The sequence below is a fragment of the Pangasianodon hypophthalmus genome, chromosome 12 (genome assembly GCF_027358585.1).
Source record: "Pangasianodon hypophthalmus isolate fPanHyp1 chromosome 12, fPanHyp1.pri, whole genome shotgun sequence".
Taxonomy (NCBI): Eukaryota; Metazoa; Chordata; class Actinopteri; order Siluriformes; family Pangasiidae; genus Pangasianodon; species Pangasianodon hypophthalmus.
The window spans coordinates 24289627-24304967 of NC_069721.1; the positions used below are offsets into that span (position 1 = coordinate 24289627).

The following is a 15341-nucleotide window of genomic DNA, read 5'->3' on the forward strand; positions in this document are numbered from 1 at the left end:
CCTGAGCTTTCCCTGCATCATCTGGCGCTGTAATAATTCCCCCTTAATCACTCTTCTGCTCAACTAGTTAACTAGCTAAATTCACTCATGAGATGTGTGTGCTGTCTGCCTTGTTGTGACCACAGGGAACACATGCGCAAAACAATTTGTGTGTGATCTAAATCAGTTGTGTGTGTAAATCAGGTGTTTGTGGTGTAAATCAGGTTTGTGTGTGGTGTAAATCAGGTGTGTGTGTGGTGAAAATCAGGCGTGTGTGTGGTGTATATCAGGTGTGTGTGGTGTAAATCAGGTGTGTGTGGTGTAAATCAGGTGTGTGTGGTGTAAATCAGGTGTGTGTGTGGTGTAAATCAGGTGTGTGTGGTATAAATCAGGTGTGTGTGTGGTATAAATCAGGTGTGTGTGGTATAAATCAGGTGTGTGTGGTATAAATCAGGTGTGTGTGTGGTGTAAATCAGGTGTGTGTGGTGTAAATCAGGTGTGTGTGTGGTGTAAATCAGGTGTGTGTGGTGTAAATCAGGTGTTTGTGTGTGTGGTGTAAATCAGGTGTGTGTGGTGTAAATCAGGTGTGTGTGTGGTGTAAATCAGGTGTGTGTGTGGTGTAAATCAGGTTTGTGTGTGGTATAAATCAGGTGTGTGTGTGGTATAAATCAGGTGTGTGTGTGGTATAAATCAGGTGTGTGTGGTATAAATCAGGTGTGTGTGGTATAAATCAGGTGTGTGTGTGGTGTAAATCAGGCGTTTGTGTGTGTGGTGTAAGGTGTGTGGTGTAAATCAGGTGTGTGTGGTGTAAATCAGGTGTGTGTGTGGTGTAAGGTGTGTGTGGTGTAAATCAAGTGTGTCTGTGGTGTAAATCAGGTGTGTGTGTGTGTGTGTGGTGTAAGGTGAGTGTGGTGTAAATCAGGTGTGTGTGTGTGTGGTGTAAGGTGTGTGTGGTATAAATCAGGTGTGTGTGTGGTGTAAATCAGGTGTGTGTGTGGTATAAATCAGGTGTGTGTGTGGTGTAAATCAGGTGTGTGTGTGGTATAAATCAGGTGTGTGTGTGGTGTAAATCAGGTGTGTGTGTGGTGTAAATCAGGTGTGTGTGGTATAAATCAGGTGTGTGTGTGTGGTGTAAGGTGTGTGGTGTAAATCAGGTGTGTGTGGTGTAAATCAGGTGTGTGGTGTAAATCAGGTGTGTGTGTGGTGTAAGGTGTGTGTGGTGTAAATCAAGTGTGTGTGTGGTGTAAGGTGTGTGTGGTGTAAATCAGGTGTGTGTGTGGTGTAAATCAGGTGTATGTGTGGTGTAAGGTGTGTGTGGTGTATACCGGGTACGTGTGGTGTAAATCAGGCGTGTGTTCTGTGTGTGTGTGCGTGTGTGTGTGTGTGTGTGTGTGTGTGTGGTGTTTTACTGTGTTAAACAGAGCTGACTCTGTGCTGAGTGAGATGTGTACACACACTGGTAATGTGCTGCTCTCACAGAGCTGCCATTCTCCAGAATGTGTGTGTGTGTGTGTGTACGTGTGTGTGTGTGTGTGTACTGCATGTCAGTCATTTCCCTGTCACAATCATTGCTGTGTGTGTTTGTATGTGTGAATGTGAGAGAGATAGAGAGAGACAGAAAGAGTTTATGCACTGTTTGTGTGTGTGTGTGTGTGTGTGTGTGTGTGTGTGAGAGAGAGAGAGAGAGATAGAGACAGAGAGTATGCACTGTTTATGTGTGTGTGTGAGAGAGAGTGAAAGAGAGTATGCACTGTTTGTGCGTATATGTGTGTGTGTGTGTGTGTGTGTGTGTGTGTGAGAGAGAGAAAGAGAGAGAGAGAGAAAGAGTTTATGCACTGTTTGTGTGTGTGTGTGTGTGTGTGTGTGTGTGTGTGAGAGAGAGAAAGAGAGAGAGAGAGAAAGAGTTTATGCACTGTTTGTGTGTGTGTGTGTGTGTGTGTGTGTGTGAGAGAGAGAGAGAGAGAGAGAGAGAGAGGAAGAGAGAGTGTGTGTGTGTGTGAGAGAGAGAGAGAGGAAGAGAGTGTGTGTGTGTGTGTGTGTATGTGTGTGTGAGAGAGAGAGAGAGAGAGAGAGAGAGGAAGAGAGTGTGTGTGTGTGTGTGTGTGTGTGTGTGTGTGAGAGAGAGAGAGAAAGAGAGAGGAAGAGTGTGTGTGTGTGTGTGTGTGTGAGAGAGAGAGAGAGAGAGAGAGAGATATTTGCATTTGTGCATATGTCGGTCATTTCACTGTCACAAGCATTGTTGTGTGTGTGTGTGTGTGTGTGTGTGTGTGGCATAAGCTGGTGAGTCACACACTGTCTTTAGACCGCACATGTCGCAATAAGACCAACACACACACACACACACACACACACACACACACACCACGCTTTATAAAGCCTCAGGCCTAGCACGATATCCGTTCACACACTCTACCTAGTGCACTATAGAGGGTATATAACATAAATACTGAAGTACTGACTGTGTTTGTCTTTCTTTCTTTCATCCTTCCATTCTTTCTTTCTTTCTGTCTTTCTCCTTCCTTCCTTACATCATTCCCTTCTTCCTTCCATTCCTCCTTTCTTCCTTCCTTCCTTCATTTCTTTCTTCCCTCCTTCCTTCCTTCATTTCTTTCCTTCTTTCTTCCCTCCTTCCTTCCTTCATTTCTTTCCTTCTTTCTCGCTCCCTTCCTTCCTTTCTTTCTTTCTTTCTCTTTCTTTCTTTCTTCCTTCATTTCTTTCTTTCTTTGTAGCCTTCCTTCCTTTCTTTCATTATTTCTTTCTTCTTATAGTTTAATATGAATTTAGCTGAACCTGGTTTTATTTTAATGTTATCTTATAAATACTTATTATGTTTTTTCACACAGTGCTATGTGATGGAAAACACACATACACACACACACACACACACACACACACACACGCTCCTGTGTTTTCTGTTTGGTGTAAAAGTGTTTTAGAGGCTGTATTAAAGTGTTTGTGTCACACAGATGTATCTTTACGGAATAATAAATTGACTGTAAGTTGTGTAAGTGTGAGGAAGAGCTCGGATATTTCCAGAATTCCGGTGGGAATGATGAGAACTGGATGAATAATGAGATCAGGAGATAGGAGGTATTTGTACACGTATATACACATACACACACACACACACACACACACACACCATCTCTATGTTCACTCTCTAACACACACCGGGCTTTAACAGTGCTGAGCAAGAGTGTGTGTGTGTGTGTGTGTGTGTGTGTCGTATAAACACAGTGACGGCTCAATTTATGCGTGCTGTGTGAAAAACACACTTAATGTTGACTTTGCATAAACCGTGCAGTGGGGAAATCCCTCACACACACACACACACACACACACACACACACACATGCATACACACAAACACACACACTCTTTTACATACATACGCATACACACACATACACATGCATACACACAAGCAAGCACACACACGCACACACACACACACACACATACTTTTATACACACACACTTTTTTACATACATATGCATACACACACACATACACATGCACACACACAAGCAAGCAAGCACACACACTTTTACACACACTTACACACACACACATATATATACACGCATACACACAAACACACACTTTTATACACACTTACACACACACATATACACGCATACACACAAACACACACTTTTACACACACTTACACACACACATATACACGCATACACACAAACACACTTTTATACACACGCACTCTTTTACACACACACATACACATGCATACACACACGCAAGCACACACACACACACACACTCTTACACACACTCTTACACACACGCATACACATGCATACACATGCATACACACACACACACACTCTTACACACACGCATACACATGCATACACACACGCAAGCACACACACACACACACACTCTTACACACACTCTTACACACACTCTTACACACACTCTTACACACACTCTTACACACACGCATACACATGCATACACATGCATACACACACACACACACACACTCTTACACACACGCATACACATGCATACACACAAACACACACATTTTTATACACACACACACTCTTTTACATACATACGCATACACACGCATACACACACGCAAGCACACACACACACTCTTTTACACCACACACACTCTTTTACACCACACACACATACACACACAGATGCTTTCTTTCTCTTCTTTCATTTCTATCTTTCTTTCATTCATTTTTTTTTCTTTCTCGCTCCTCTCGCTCCTCTCTTTTCTTTTTTCCTGTTTTTTCATTTCTTTCTTTTTTTTTAAATTACTACTTTTTCTTCTATTCAAACAGCTCGTGGCTCATGAGTCAGGCTTAAAAGTTAAATTATATAAATTCAATTAAATTAAATGTACACAATGTCCACTGTAGCTCGGGTTGCCAGATTGGAATCACTTTTTTCCACCCAGAAAATGTTTACAATATTTTCGAATTATTAATAAACAGAATAAGTAATTTTATTCATTAATAATAATAAATGAATTATAATAAATAAAACAAAAACTAATAATTCACTTCTTCAGTGCTAACCCAGCTAACAGGTGACTAAAGCTCATGGCTAGCAGTGTAGCGTGGTGTAGCTCAGGGGCAGAGTGTACTGTGCTGTGTGGAGCTCATTTGCATACGGTGGCATGTGAAGAGACGTGATTGGGTGGAAGTGTGTGTGGGAAGCGAGGGGATTGGTCAGGGGAGGATGACATCATAGACTTGATTCCAGATGTCTCTGAAAGGCGCCAAAGTGGAGAACAAAGGGCAGCTTTACACACACACACACACACACACACACACACACACACCCCACACACTTATGCGAACACACACACACACACACACACACACACACACAGTGGTGCTTGAGTCAGTATCACATGCATCCTCTGAATTGTTTACATCACTCTCTGAATCTGTCCATTGTCAACTTTTTGGAGAATTTTTTCATAGAGTGTCTGTGTGTGTGTGTGTGTGTGTGTGTGTCTGTGTGTGTCTGTGTGTGTGTGTGTGTGTGTGTGTGTCTGTCTGTCTGTGTGTCTGAGTGTGTTCTTTTCAGAAAGAAAATAAGAAACAAACAAGCAAAAGAAGAAAGAAACAAAATAAGAGGAGATAGGAGTGAAAAAAGATAGAAAGAAAAACAGAATGCAAAGGATAGAAAGAAGTAAGAACTGTGTGAACTGGAGTGAAGAACTGAAAGAAAGAAAGAAAGAAAGAAAGAAAGAAAGAAAAAGAAGCAAGAGAGGATGAGGACCAGAAAGAAAGAAAGAAAGAAAGGAATAGCACTTATAAATAAAATTATATTTTATATTATTAGACATATAGTAACATTCATTAATGAATCCTGGATTGTGATTGGTCAGAAGGTGTTGATTAGTTTTCTATAACAGCAGCTCTGACAGTAATGCAGCTGCAAATCACAGGTTTATATTAATGCCCTCGTTCTGATACGTTATCGTTTCCATAGCAACAGCGGACAAACCACATAAGTGTGGATATGGTGAAGTTTTCTGTAAGGAGATGTTTATGTAACATGTATGGAAGGAGTCTCCAGTGTCAGCGCTTTGTACCAGTCAGAGGTAAAGCTGTAACTTGAAGTTTTCCGACGTCTTCAGGACAGAGGAGTTTACGCTTTTCTGCGGTTTCTCAGCAGCATGACAAGCTGTGTTTTTTTGTCTCATTAGCTCTGAGAGAGAGTAAAAGAGAGGCTGGTGAGGGAACGACTGTTTATAGCTGCTATAACGTAAGTGAGAACAGGAACTAACTTGCTTCTACAACAGTAAACAGTAACTTTAAACAGATAAAAAGTATGACATGTCATCCTTTAATAAATAAAAATTGTAATCTGTAGGAAAATGATCCACTTCGGGTTGTTAACAGTAACTCCGCCTTCATCACACAACCCTGCTGTTGATTATTTTCCTACAACAGCATGATACGGAGTGTTTTATTCCTGATGAAATGCATGTTATCAGAAAGCTGTGCTTCTTTATTTTCTCACAGGTTTGTAAAGTTCACATTTAAGACATCGCGCCTCGTTTAGTAAAGTGGTGTGTAAATGTTTGCGTAAACCAAACCAAACTAAAAATTTCCACCGGATTCACAAAAGTTTCAGAAACGTTGATTTTCTTGTACTCGTGCGTACGTTGATGAATTACAAATCAACCGTAAATTACCAGGCGTGTGCAGGGCACAGCTGATTTGCATGTGGTGACGCCCACAAAACTCCATAAAAGGTAAAGCTCACAGAGCTGAAATGACGAGTAAAAGGTAAAAAAAAAAAAAAGAAACTCTATCAGAGGTAGAAGTGAAGGTTATTTTGACTCACGTCTATGCCAATTAAAAAACATATATTATTTAACTGCATACAATTCCTTCATGAGGCCAAAATCTAGAGCTGAATTACAGAAAAATTAGATGTGAATTAAATGAGATGACAAACTGGTTTGATGAAGAAAAACGGAGAAAAAATATAATATATCTACTATATGGACACCATGCACTTCACACAACTTCACACAGAGAAACTGTTATTTATTTATTTTATTTATTTAGAGTTTACGGCACATTGCAGCTCGAGACGTACCAGATCGGTCACTTATCACTCGTTTAGTGCTGGCTCTAATAAAGTGCTGCACAGCATTAAAAGAAGACGCTGCGGAAAATGGAAGTGACTTTATAAGCCATCTTTCACCATCTGAAAAACATCATACCGGTCTCTAAATATCTGTCCCTCTTAAGTGCAGCTCATGCTAACTCTTCTATTGATATCAGTATTGCGGCTGCAATCTGCACACACCGTGGCCCCGCCCTCCTTCTGTACAGCAGCATTTCTTCTTAATTGAACGACTAGTTTTATTTTTCTTAAAATGGATTTGTCTTTACGTTTTGTTTTCTATTTAATATTTCTTTAATGCCATTATTTAATGCCACAAATATTACCTTTCTGTGTGTGTACTTAAAATAATCATAATAAATAAACTAAAATAAATGACAGCGTAATCCGTATATATAATATCGCGGTAACTCATTTCAAATGATATGATTCGAAGCCAATCAAGTCGACGTTTACGTTAGTTAGCGTTTTATGCGTTTTTCTGAAGTTATGGGATTTTCATGAATACCAGATTTCTTGTGTAAACGTTCCTATGAATGATTTACGAAGATCTGTTCAGTTTCAGGTGGATAAATGAGGCCCAACACGTCTTTAGAACATTATAACGACGCACTGTAGCCCCACACACACACACACACACACACACACACACACACACACACATACATCTGTGTAAGTCATCATATCTTACTCTCCATTACACACACACACAGACACACATTTTTCTAATGTATAGAACATACAACCTCTTTCTCTCTGTCTTTCTCACACTTTCTCTCTCTCTCTCTCTCTCTCTCTCTCTCTCTCTCTCACACACACACACACACACACACACACACACACACACACAGTGAGTCCATGGTGGTTTTTCTTTTTGCTGTTCTCCTTTTCTTTCTCACCATATGGTCCTGTGTTTACAGTAAAACAGAGAGAACACTAATCTCTATCCTCTCTACTGGTTCCTGCAGCCGATTAAACTCTGGTCCTGTGGCGCCCCCTAGTGTTAAATACAACACTTCCTGTGTGTTGCACGTGATTCAGATCATTAAGAACTTGCTGATCAGCTGCTAAACTAATGCTTGTTTTCTGTTTGACTTGTAAATGGTACTTTTTAAATTTTTATTCAATGTGGAATAGTGCTAAAAACATTTCAATTCACACACCTGTGTGAGATGAAGGAAAGCGATATATATAAAATTTAAAACATATGAGGTGTGGGTTTGATGTACAGGAAGTGCACACACCTGTATTTACCCGTCCGAACCTGGAGACCCCTCATACCACATTGCTGAGCTCCTCCAACATCATTCACTAGATCATCACCGATCATCAATGCCTGAGAGACAGAGAGAGAGAGAGAGAGAGAGAGAGAGAGAGAGAGAGAGAGAGAGAGAAGAAAAAGGGGTTGAGTGAGATTCATATATAAACTCATCTATACAGTACATTATATGGCATGAAAAAAATGACTGCATAAGTATTCACCCCAAGTACAAACCCCTAAATAGCTGATTATCCTGCAGAGAGAGACATTAAATCCCTTATTAAATAATAGAAAAAATAAAAAAGGTGGTCCATTTGTGTCGATGCCAATATTTTGTGCAGTGTAAGAGCTGTGCTGCAGTGATTTTAGTGGCTACTGAGGCCATCCACCGAAAGTCAGTAACTGGGTAAAAGAAGGGGATTAGATAGAGAAGTAACTGAGAGGCCAAGGGTAACACTCAGCATGACGCTACCACCACCATGCTTCACTGATGGTGTTTTCAAGGTGATGAGCGGTGTTGGGTTTCTGCCAAACGTGGTGTTTTTTTGTCTTTTGGATTCATCAGACAAGAGAACATGTTCGATGACGCTCCAACACACCTTTTGGCAAATTCCAAACGGCATATTACTTTGGCTCACCACTCTTCCATAATTAGAGATCTCTCCAGCTCTTTCAGAGTTAGCCTTAACCTCTTAGTTAGTGTGTGTGTGTGTGTGTGTGTGTGTGTGTGTGTCTCACCTCATGGGGTTGGATTCCCATGTCATTAAGAACACTCTGGAAGAACATGGGTGCAGGTTTGCCCACCACCTCCGCCTCCAAATCACACGCATACTGCAAACACACATAGACACACAGACACACACACAGCAAACACAAAGTCACAATCTTATCTCTTGCATAAAAATATCCAAAAGATTTCAAATTACTAAATCTTAATCACTGGATCTGAATCACTGCATCCCAGTCACTGAATCCAAATCACTCGAGATGAATCACTAAATCACTGAAGCTGATTTACTGACTCACTGAATCTGAATCACAGAATCCAAATCACTGAATCTGAATCTAAAGCTGAATCACTGAATCCAAAATGCTGAAGCCGAATCACTGAAGCTGAATCACAAAAACCAAATCACTGAAGATGAATCACTAAATCACTTAAATTGATTCACTGAATTGGAATCACTCAATCTGAATCACAGAATCCAAATCCCTGAATCAGAATCACTAAAACCAAATCACTGAACCTGAATCATTGAAGACAGTTCACTCAAGCCAAATCACTGAAACCAAGTTAGGAGTGAACCAGGTGTTATTATAGTTGCCATTTGATTTGTACACTTAATTATTACTGAAAAAAAGGCTTTTGAGATGTTTTGAGTGTAAGATGAATTAAACATACAGAGTTAATGGCTTCCATTCCATTAGCCTCGATATCTCCAGTGCAAATTTTATGACTCGAACTTCTTTACACTTCAACTTAATCACAGCTTATTTAGAATGGTGAGGAAACCAAACACACACACACACACACACACACACACACACACACACACACATACACGTGATATTCACCTCCAGAGCTTTCATATACGCTCCAACATCCAGCTTCAGGCCGTCCGTCTCCTTATAATAACGTCTAGAGCATAGACATGCAGTCAGCGAAGCACCCAAATATTCTGTCATTACAATGAGATAAAGTAAAATAAAGTGTAGTTTGTGTGTGTGTGTGTGTGTGAGTGTGTGTGTGTGTGTGTGTGTGTGTGTGTGTGTTTGGGAGAGATGATCTTTACCCTCTGCCCATGGAGAAGAGCAACGGTCTGTCCAGTGAGATGAGGACTTGAAAAGCAGCGTTCGTGTTCTGGTAAGAGAAATTATCAGCAGCGTCTCCAATCACCACACAGTTCGGATCTGATTTATCCACACCATCAAACTCTGGTAGCACATCTGCAGTAACACACACACACACACACACATACACACACACACTTACAGAGTCTGTTGTGAAAGTTATAGTGGTCGAGGCAGCTGGAAATGAGACAGCAGCCTGACAAGATGTGTGTGTATGTATGTGTGTGTGTGTGTGTGTGTGTGTGTGTGTGTGTGTGTGTGTGTGTGTGTGTGATATTGTTAATGTTGTACCGTCATGCACCAGCAGGTGGGGTCGGAGGCAGCGTTCCTTCAGGATGGACACTACAGCCGGAGCGGGGGAGAAAACCTCTCTGACGTCGATGTCGAAGCCCAGACGCTGCAGCTTCGCTACAAACTTCTCTCGCGTGGCCTGAGTTTCATTAGTGCAGAAACGTAGCTGCAGGTCTGAGGATTTTAACCTGCAGGACACATAATAAAACATTTAATGCACTACATAGTGTGTACAAGTCATTATTTCTCACCCTATGTCGAGGAATTACTGTGAGTGCACTGCATAGGGTGTAAAATTCATACTCTTATATTTACATAATGTTTTATACAGGAAGTTCAATTGGAGAGAAATTTCTATTGGACATAAAGTGCACTATGTAGGGTGTATAACCCATTACGTTATATCCTATATTATCTATATAAATAATATAGAGCTGAACCTTGGATATATATATATATATGGGTTTAGAAGCCCTTGATTCAAACCCTATGCAGTGGCACTTATTTAGGGAATATTATACTGAATCCTAGATAGCTTTTTTTTTTTTATTTATTTCATCCTCTATACAGTTCACTTATACTGTGAGTTGAATCTCAGTTGGTTTCCTACTGAACATGTAGTGTACTACGTAGGGTCTATCATCTATATATCATATATCTTATACAGTACATGAGAATAGATTCAAATGCCAAATGGCCCTTTATCCAACATATAGTGCAACATATAAGATCTAAAAAAAAACATTCAGCCCCTAAATTGTGCGTATGCAGCTGAATCCGGAGTAACTTTCTACTGAACATACAGAGCTACATATAGAGAATGTGGAGTTTTTTTCCAGTCAGGATACTCTCAATGATGCATTAAATAATGTAGATCAACATACTCTTCTAAAAAAAGATAAGAAAATGTTGTTGGAGTTAAGGGATTGTCTCTTTCCTGGCTCAGGTCTTATTTATGTGATCATTATCACTTTGGAAATGTTTATAGTGGTGAAGTAAAGTGTTCCAGGCCCACTGCTTTTTCCCCCCTATATATATATATATACATAAACATGATATTATCTTCCACTGCTATGCTGATGACACACGGCCATACAGTATGTTTCAGCATTCAGATAATTATTTCTTTATTAAACAACTCCTGCAGGGATGCATGAGGAGTGATGAGGAATAAAAACTGATCCTTTAGAGCCTGTGACTTGAGGTCATTTTCACATTCGAGATTTTTTTCAGCTCAGTAAAGAGTTAACATGAAGTAGTCTAGAGATCTCATCCCTGGGCCTCTTGAAAACGGTGGTCTGGGGTTCGCTTCAACCGAACCAAGGCACGACCCGAATCAGGTGTGGAAGCTAATTGCGCTGAGCGTCACATGCTGAATAATGTGAGGGAATCAGCTTGTCGTGTTACTTACTGTTTCTGCTTTTGTGATCCCAGGGAAAGGGTTATAATAGTTATTATATACAAAAGCAGACTTTCATAGCAGTGGAGTTCTGTAATTAGTTCACTTTTGTGGTGCGAGTGTTTGCACTGAGAACATCAGGGAAAAACAGCTAAAAAATTGTTTGCAGGTCCTTTACGATGACTTGCCACGCATCCAAAAGGCTCTGTTCTTCACTGCTTTAGTGATGGTACCATAAGAAATTAATAAAAACAGCAAACGGATGAACCAAGTGTGTACCTTTTTTTCCTAACATGCACAAACATGACGTATGGAATTGCGCAATCCATCGACGGTTCAGAAGGAAGTCTACTGTGTGAAAGCCTAAGATTATGAACTTCGATGCCAACTGAGTCCAGAATCGGTCCTGAATGTGGACTCGAGTATTCAGACCAAGTGTGAAAACACCGCTAGCGGCTGAATCTTGAACAGCTGCATGCAGAAGTAGTGTGGTCATTTAATTCACTCCTGACAAGTGTGTTTGTAATATGACTGGAGGTTTCTTTTTAAAAAAATTTTTCCGAAGCATCCTGTATAATAGTAATGTAATTTAAGATTTTATATCCTATCTAGGGAACTTAGAGAATATGGAATTAAATATCAGACTATGTATAATGCACTACATATGGTTAATAGTCCATTTATTTATTTACTATGTAGTACTTTTACGTAGTGAATATGGAGCTAAAAAAAAAATTCCAAAAACGATACAACAAAGCATATAGTGCACTGTATAATATAAATATATATAATAATATAAAGATATAAATATTTTCACATTCACATACACATTTGCATGTAGTGCACTTAGTCAGAGAACATATATATGCTTCTGGATATATATGAAATATGAAGCTTTTAATGGTCTTAATAAAAAAAAAATCATTGGTCAGGAAATGAGCAGGAATGAAACAGATGCACTCCTGAGAGCTCCTGTGCCTCCATCTGCTGGTTTCCTTCTGCTGCAGTGAACTGTTTGTTTGGGGAAAAGCTAGAAATAGGGAAAGTCACTTGTATAGGCTTTGTGTATGCAAAGATAAAATCACGATAATGATTAAAATGGTGACAGTAAGGGGACACGATGGTTTAGTGGTCAGCACTGTTGCCTTGCATCACCAGGGTTGGGGGTTTGATTCCTGCCTCTACCCTGTGTGTGTGTGTGTGTGTGTGTGTGTGTGTGTGTGTGTTAGTTTGCATGTTTCCTTTCTTCTAAATTGTTCGCAGTGTGTGAATGTGGGTGTGATTGTGCCCTGTGATCAGTTGGCATCGTGTCCCCTGCCTTGTGTCCTGAGTTCCCTTGGGATAAGCTCCAGTCTCCCAGTGGCCCTGTGTAGGATAAGCAGTAAAGAAAACGGATGGATGTTTGATGTAAAATTCCAACTAACACATGTCCAGGTGTACAAAAATATCCTTCTTTTCTTAAAGGATTAGTGATTATTTGGTTTTCTGCCACACCTGATGCAGCCCATCAAGAGCCACAAGGGTTAAACAGTTACAGAAATCAAAGGGAAAAGCTCTCACATACTAACTTCCTTTATCTATGTTTCATTCTTCCTCATTTCATGACCAATGATTTGTTGTTAAGACCATTAAAAGCTTCATATTTTGCCATTGTAGACTTTTTGGCCAGGAGTGTGTGTGTGTGTGTGTGTGTGTGTATATACATATATAGAATGCATTGCCTTATTGTGCATTACATAGACATGTTCAGCCTTTAGTGCACTTATAATAAATATATATAAATATATATAAATATACACATACAGTGCACTAGATAGGGTGCACACTCCATTATGTTATACTCTACATAGTGCACTTGTGTAGGATGTAAACAGTGATTTGTTACTTATCCTCTGCTCACCAGAAGTCCCTTTCAGCCTGAATGTTTTGTTTTGTTTTGAAAATGAGAGTATTATTGTAAAGAAAACCTTCTGACGGCCTCCACCGAGCCTTGAATGGGCACTCCTCCTCCCTCTCCGCTGTCGTATAAAACCCCACACATGTCTAAAATCACTCCTCTCACACTCCTCACACACTCCGGCCACCGCTCCGCCATGTTCACGGCTCCGGAGGCGCTTCTGCGCATGCGCCGCGCCGAGCATGCTGGGGCATGGAGTTTTCCTGAGAGACTACAGTCAGGGTGGAGTGGACAGAGCACAGAGCAGTGCAGCTCAGTAAGAGTAATAATCTCACTCAGTCAACAGCAGCAAGCCAGAAACCCCCATGATCTCCATTTATACATGATCAAGTGTTAGGGAGTGAAAATAAATATTTTTAACTGATTACAAATTAACATTCCAGACTTGATTTCAATCAATCAATCAACCAATCAATCAATCAATCAATCTATCTATCTATCTATCTATCTATCTATCTATCTATCTATCAATCAATCAATCAATCAATCAACCAACCAACCAACCAACCTATCTATCTATCTATCTATCTATCTATCTATCTATCAATCAATCAACCAATCAATCAACCAATATATCTATCTATCTATCTATCTATCTATCTATCTATCTATCTATCTATCTATCTATCAATCAATCAACCAATCAATTAGTCAATCAATCAATCAATCAATCAATCAACCAATCTATCTATCTATCTATCTATCTATCAATCAATCAATCAATCAATCAATCAACCAACCTATTTATCTATCTATCTATCTATCTATCTATCTATCTATCTATCTATCAACCAATCAATCAATCTATCTATCTATCAATCAATCAATCTATCTATCTATCTATCTATCTATCTATCTATCTATCTATCTATCTATCTATCTATCAACCAACCATCCAACCAACCAATCTATCTATCTATCTATCTATCTATCTATCTATCTATCTATCTATCTATCTATCTATTTAGTCTATGTATTAAACATTGTGCTGAGAATTTGGCTTACCAATTAGCTCATGCTTAAGAAATGTTTAATAATGTTTAAAGTTTAAAGACAAATTTAAAAAAAAAAAAAAGAAAGAAAGAAAGAAAGAAGAAAACACAACTGGGAAAAGAAAAATCTTTTGGCATTGGAGATTTTAATAAGCACTGTATAGATCAAAATTAAATATTCATTTCAATAAAACTGAGAGTAAGAGTTCAAGTACAATAGTACAATTACTTACTCAAGCATTTTCCACTTCTGATAATAATAATAAAAATAAATGACAACAATAACAACAACAATACTAACATATATATATATATATATATATATATATATATATATACATACACACTGATCAGCCATAACATTAAAACCAGTGACAGGCGAAGTGAATAACATTGATTATCTCATTACAATGGCATCTGTTAAGGGGTGAGATATACTAGGCAGCAAGTGCACAGTCAGTTCTCGAAGTTGATGTGTAGAAAAAAGGAAAAATGGGCAAGTGTAAGGATCTGAGAGACTTTGACAAGAGCCTGAGGTCATGTGGAGTGCAGGCCTCGACGGGTCACAGCTGTTTTGGCAGCAGAAGGGAACCGACACGATATTAGGCAAGATTAGGTTTTAATGTTATGGCTGATCTGTGTAAATACTGTGTGTATATGTGTGTATTTTATTGATCCCATGAGGGAAAATCTTGTGTTACAGCAGCATGGTCAGTAGCAAGATACAACATATACACATACAAAATATAAAATATAAAATACAATAAATGTAGTAGTGCAGATATGGAACACAGCTGTAGATTTAACCAGATTTACATCAGTTTTTACATAAGTACACTTGTGAAAACTGCCAGTGAATAATGAATATGAAGAACCTTGAGAATGTAAGAATATATATAATGTGTATATATAATATGTAATGAACATATATATAATATATATATATATATATATATATATATATATATATATATATA

At 39.1% G+C, this 15341-nt stretch overlaps 1 protein-coding gene across 2 annotated transcripts in view; it reads right to left on the reverse strand.

Annotated features, from left to right (window-relative positions):
- Positions 1-13542, reverse strand: part of lhpp (phospholysine phosphohistidine inorganic pyrophosphate phosphatase) — a 36648-nt gene extending 23106 nt beyond the window's left edge. Inside the window, exons 1-7 of one of the 2 annotated variants that reach the window (XM_053238900.1) lie at positions 13383-13542; positions 10017-10204; positions 9668-9821; positions 9450-9513; positions 8613-8705; positions 7858-7949; positions 5381-5683 (exon numbers count right to left, since the gene is read on the reverse strand). In XM_053238900.1, the coding sequence (XP_053094875.1) occupies positions 5644-5683; positions 7858-7949; positions 8613-8705; positions 9450-9513; positions 9668-9821; positions 10017-10204; positions 13383-13540 (789 nt within the window). In that variant the 5' untranslated portion in view covers positions 13541-13542 and the 3' untranslated portion in view covers positions 5381-5643. Of the gene's footprint in view, positions 1-5380; positions 5684-7857; positions 7950-8612; positions 8706-9449; positions 9514-9667; positions 9822-10016; positions 10205-13382 lie in introns of those variants that run through there. The other variant, XM_026914641.3, reaches the window with a different exon arrangement.
- Between the last annotated feature and the right edge of the window lie 1799 nt (positions 13543-15341).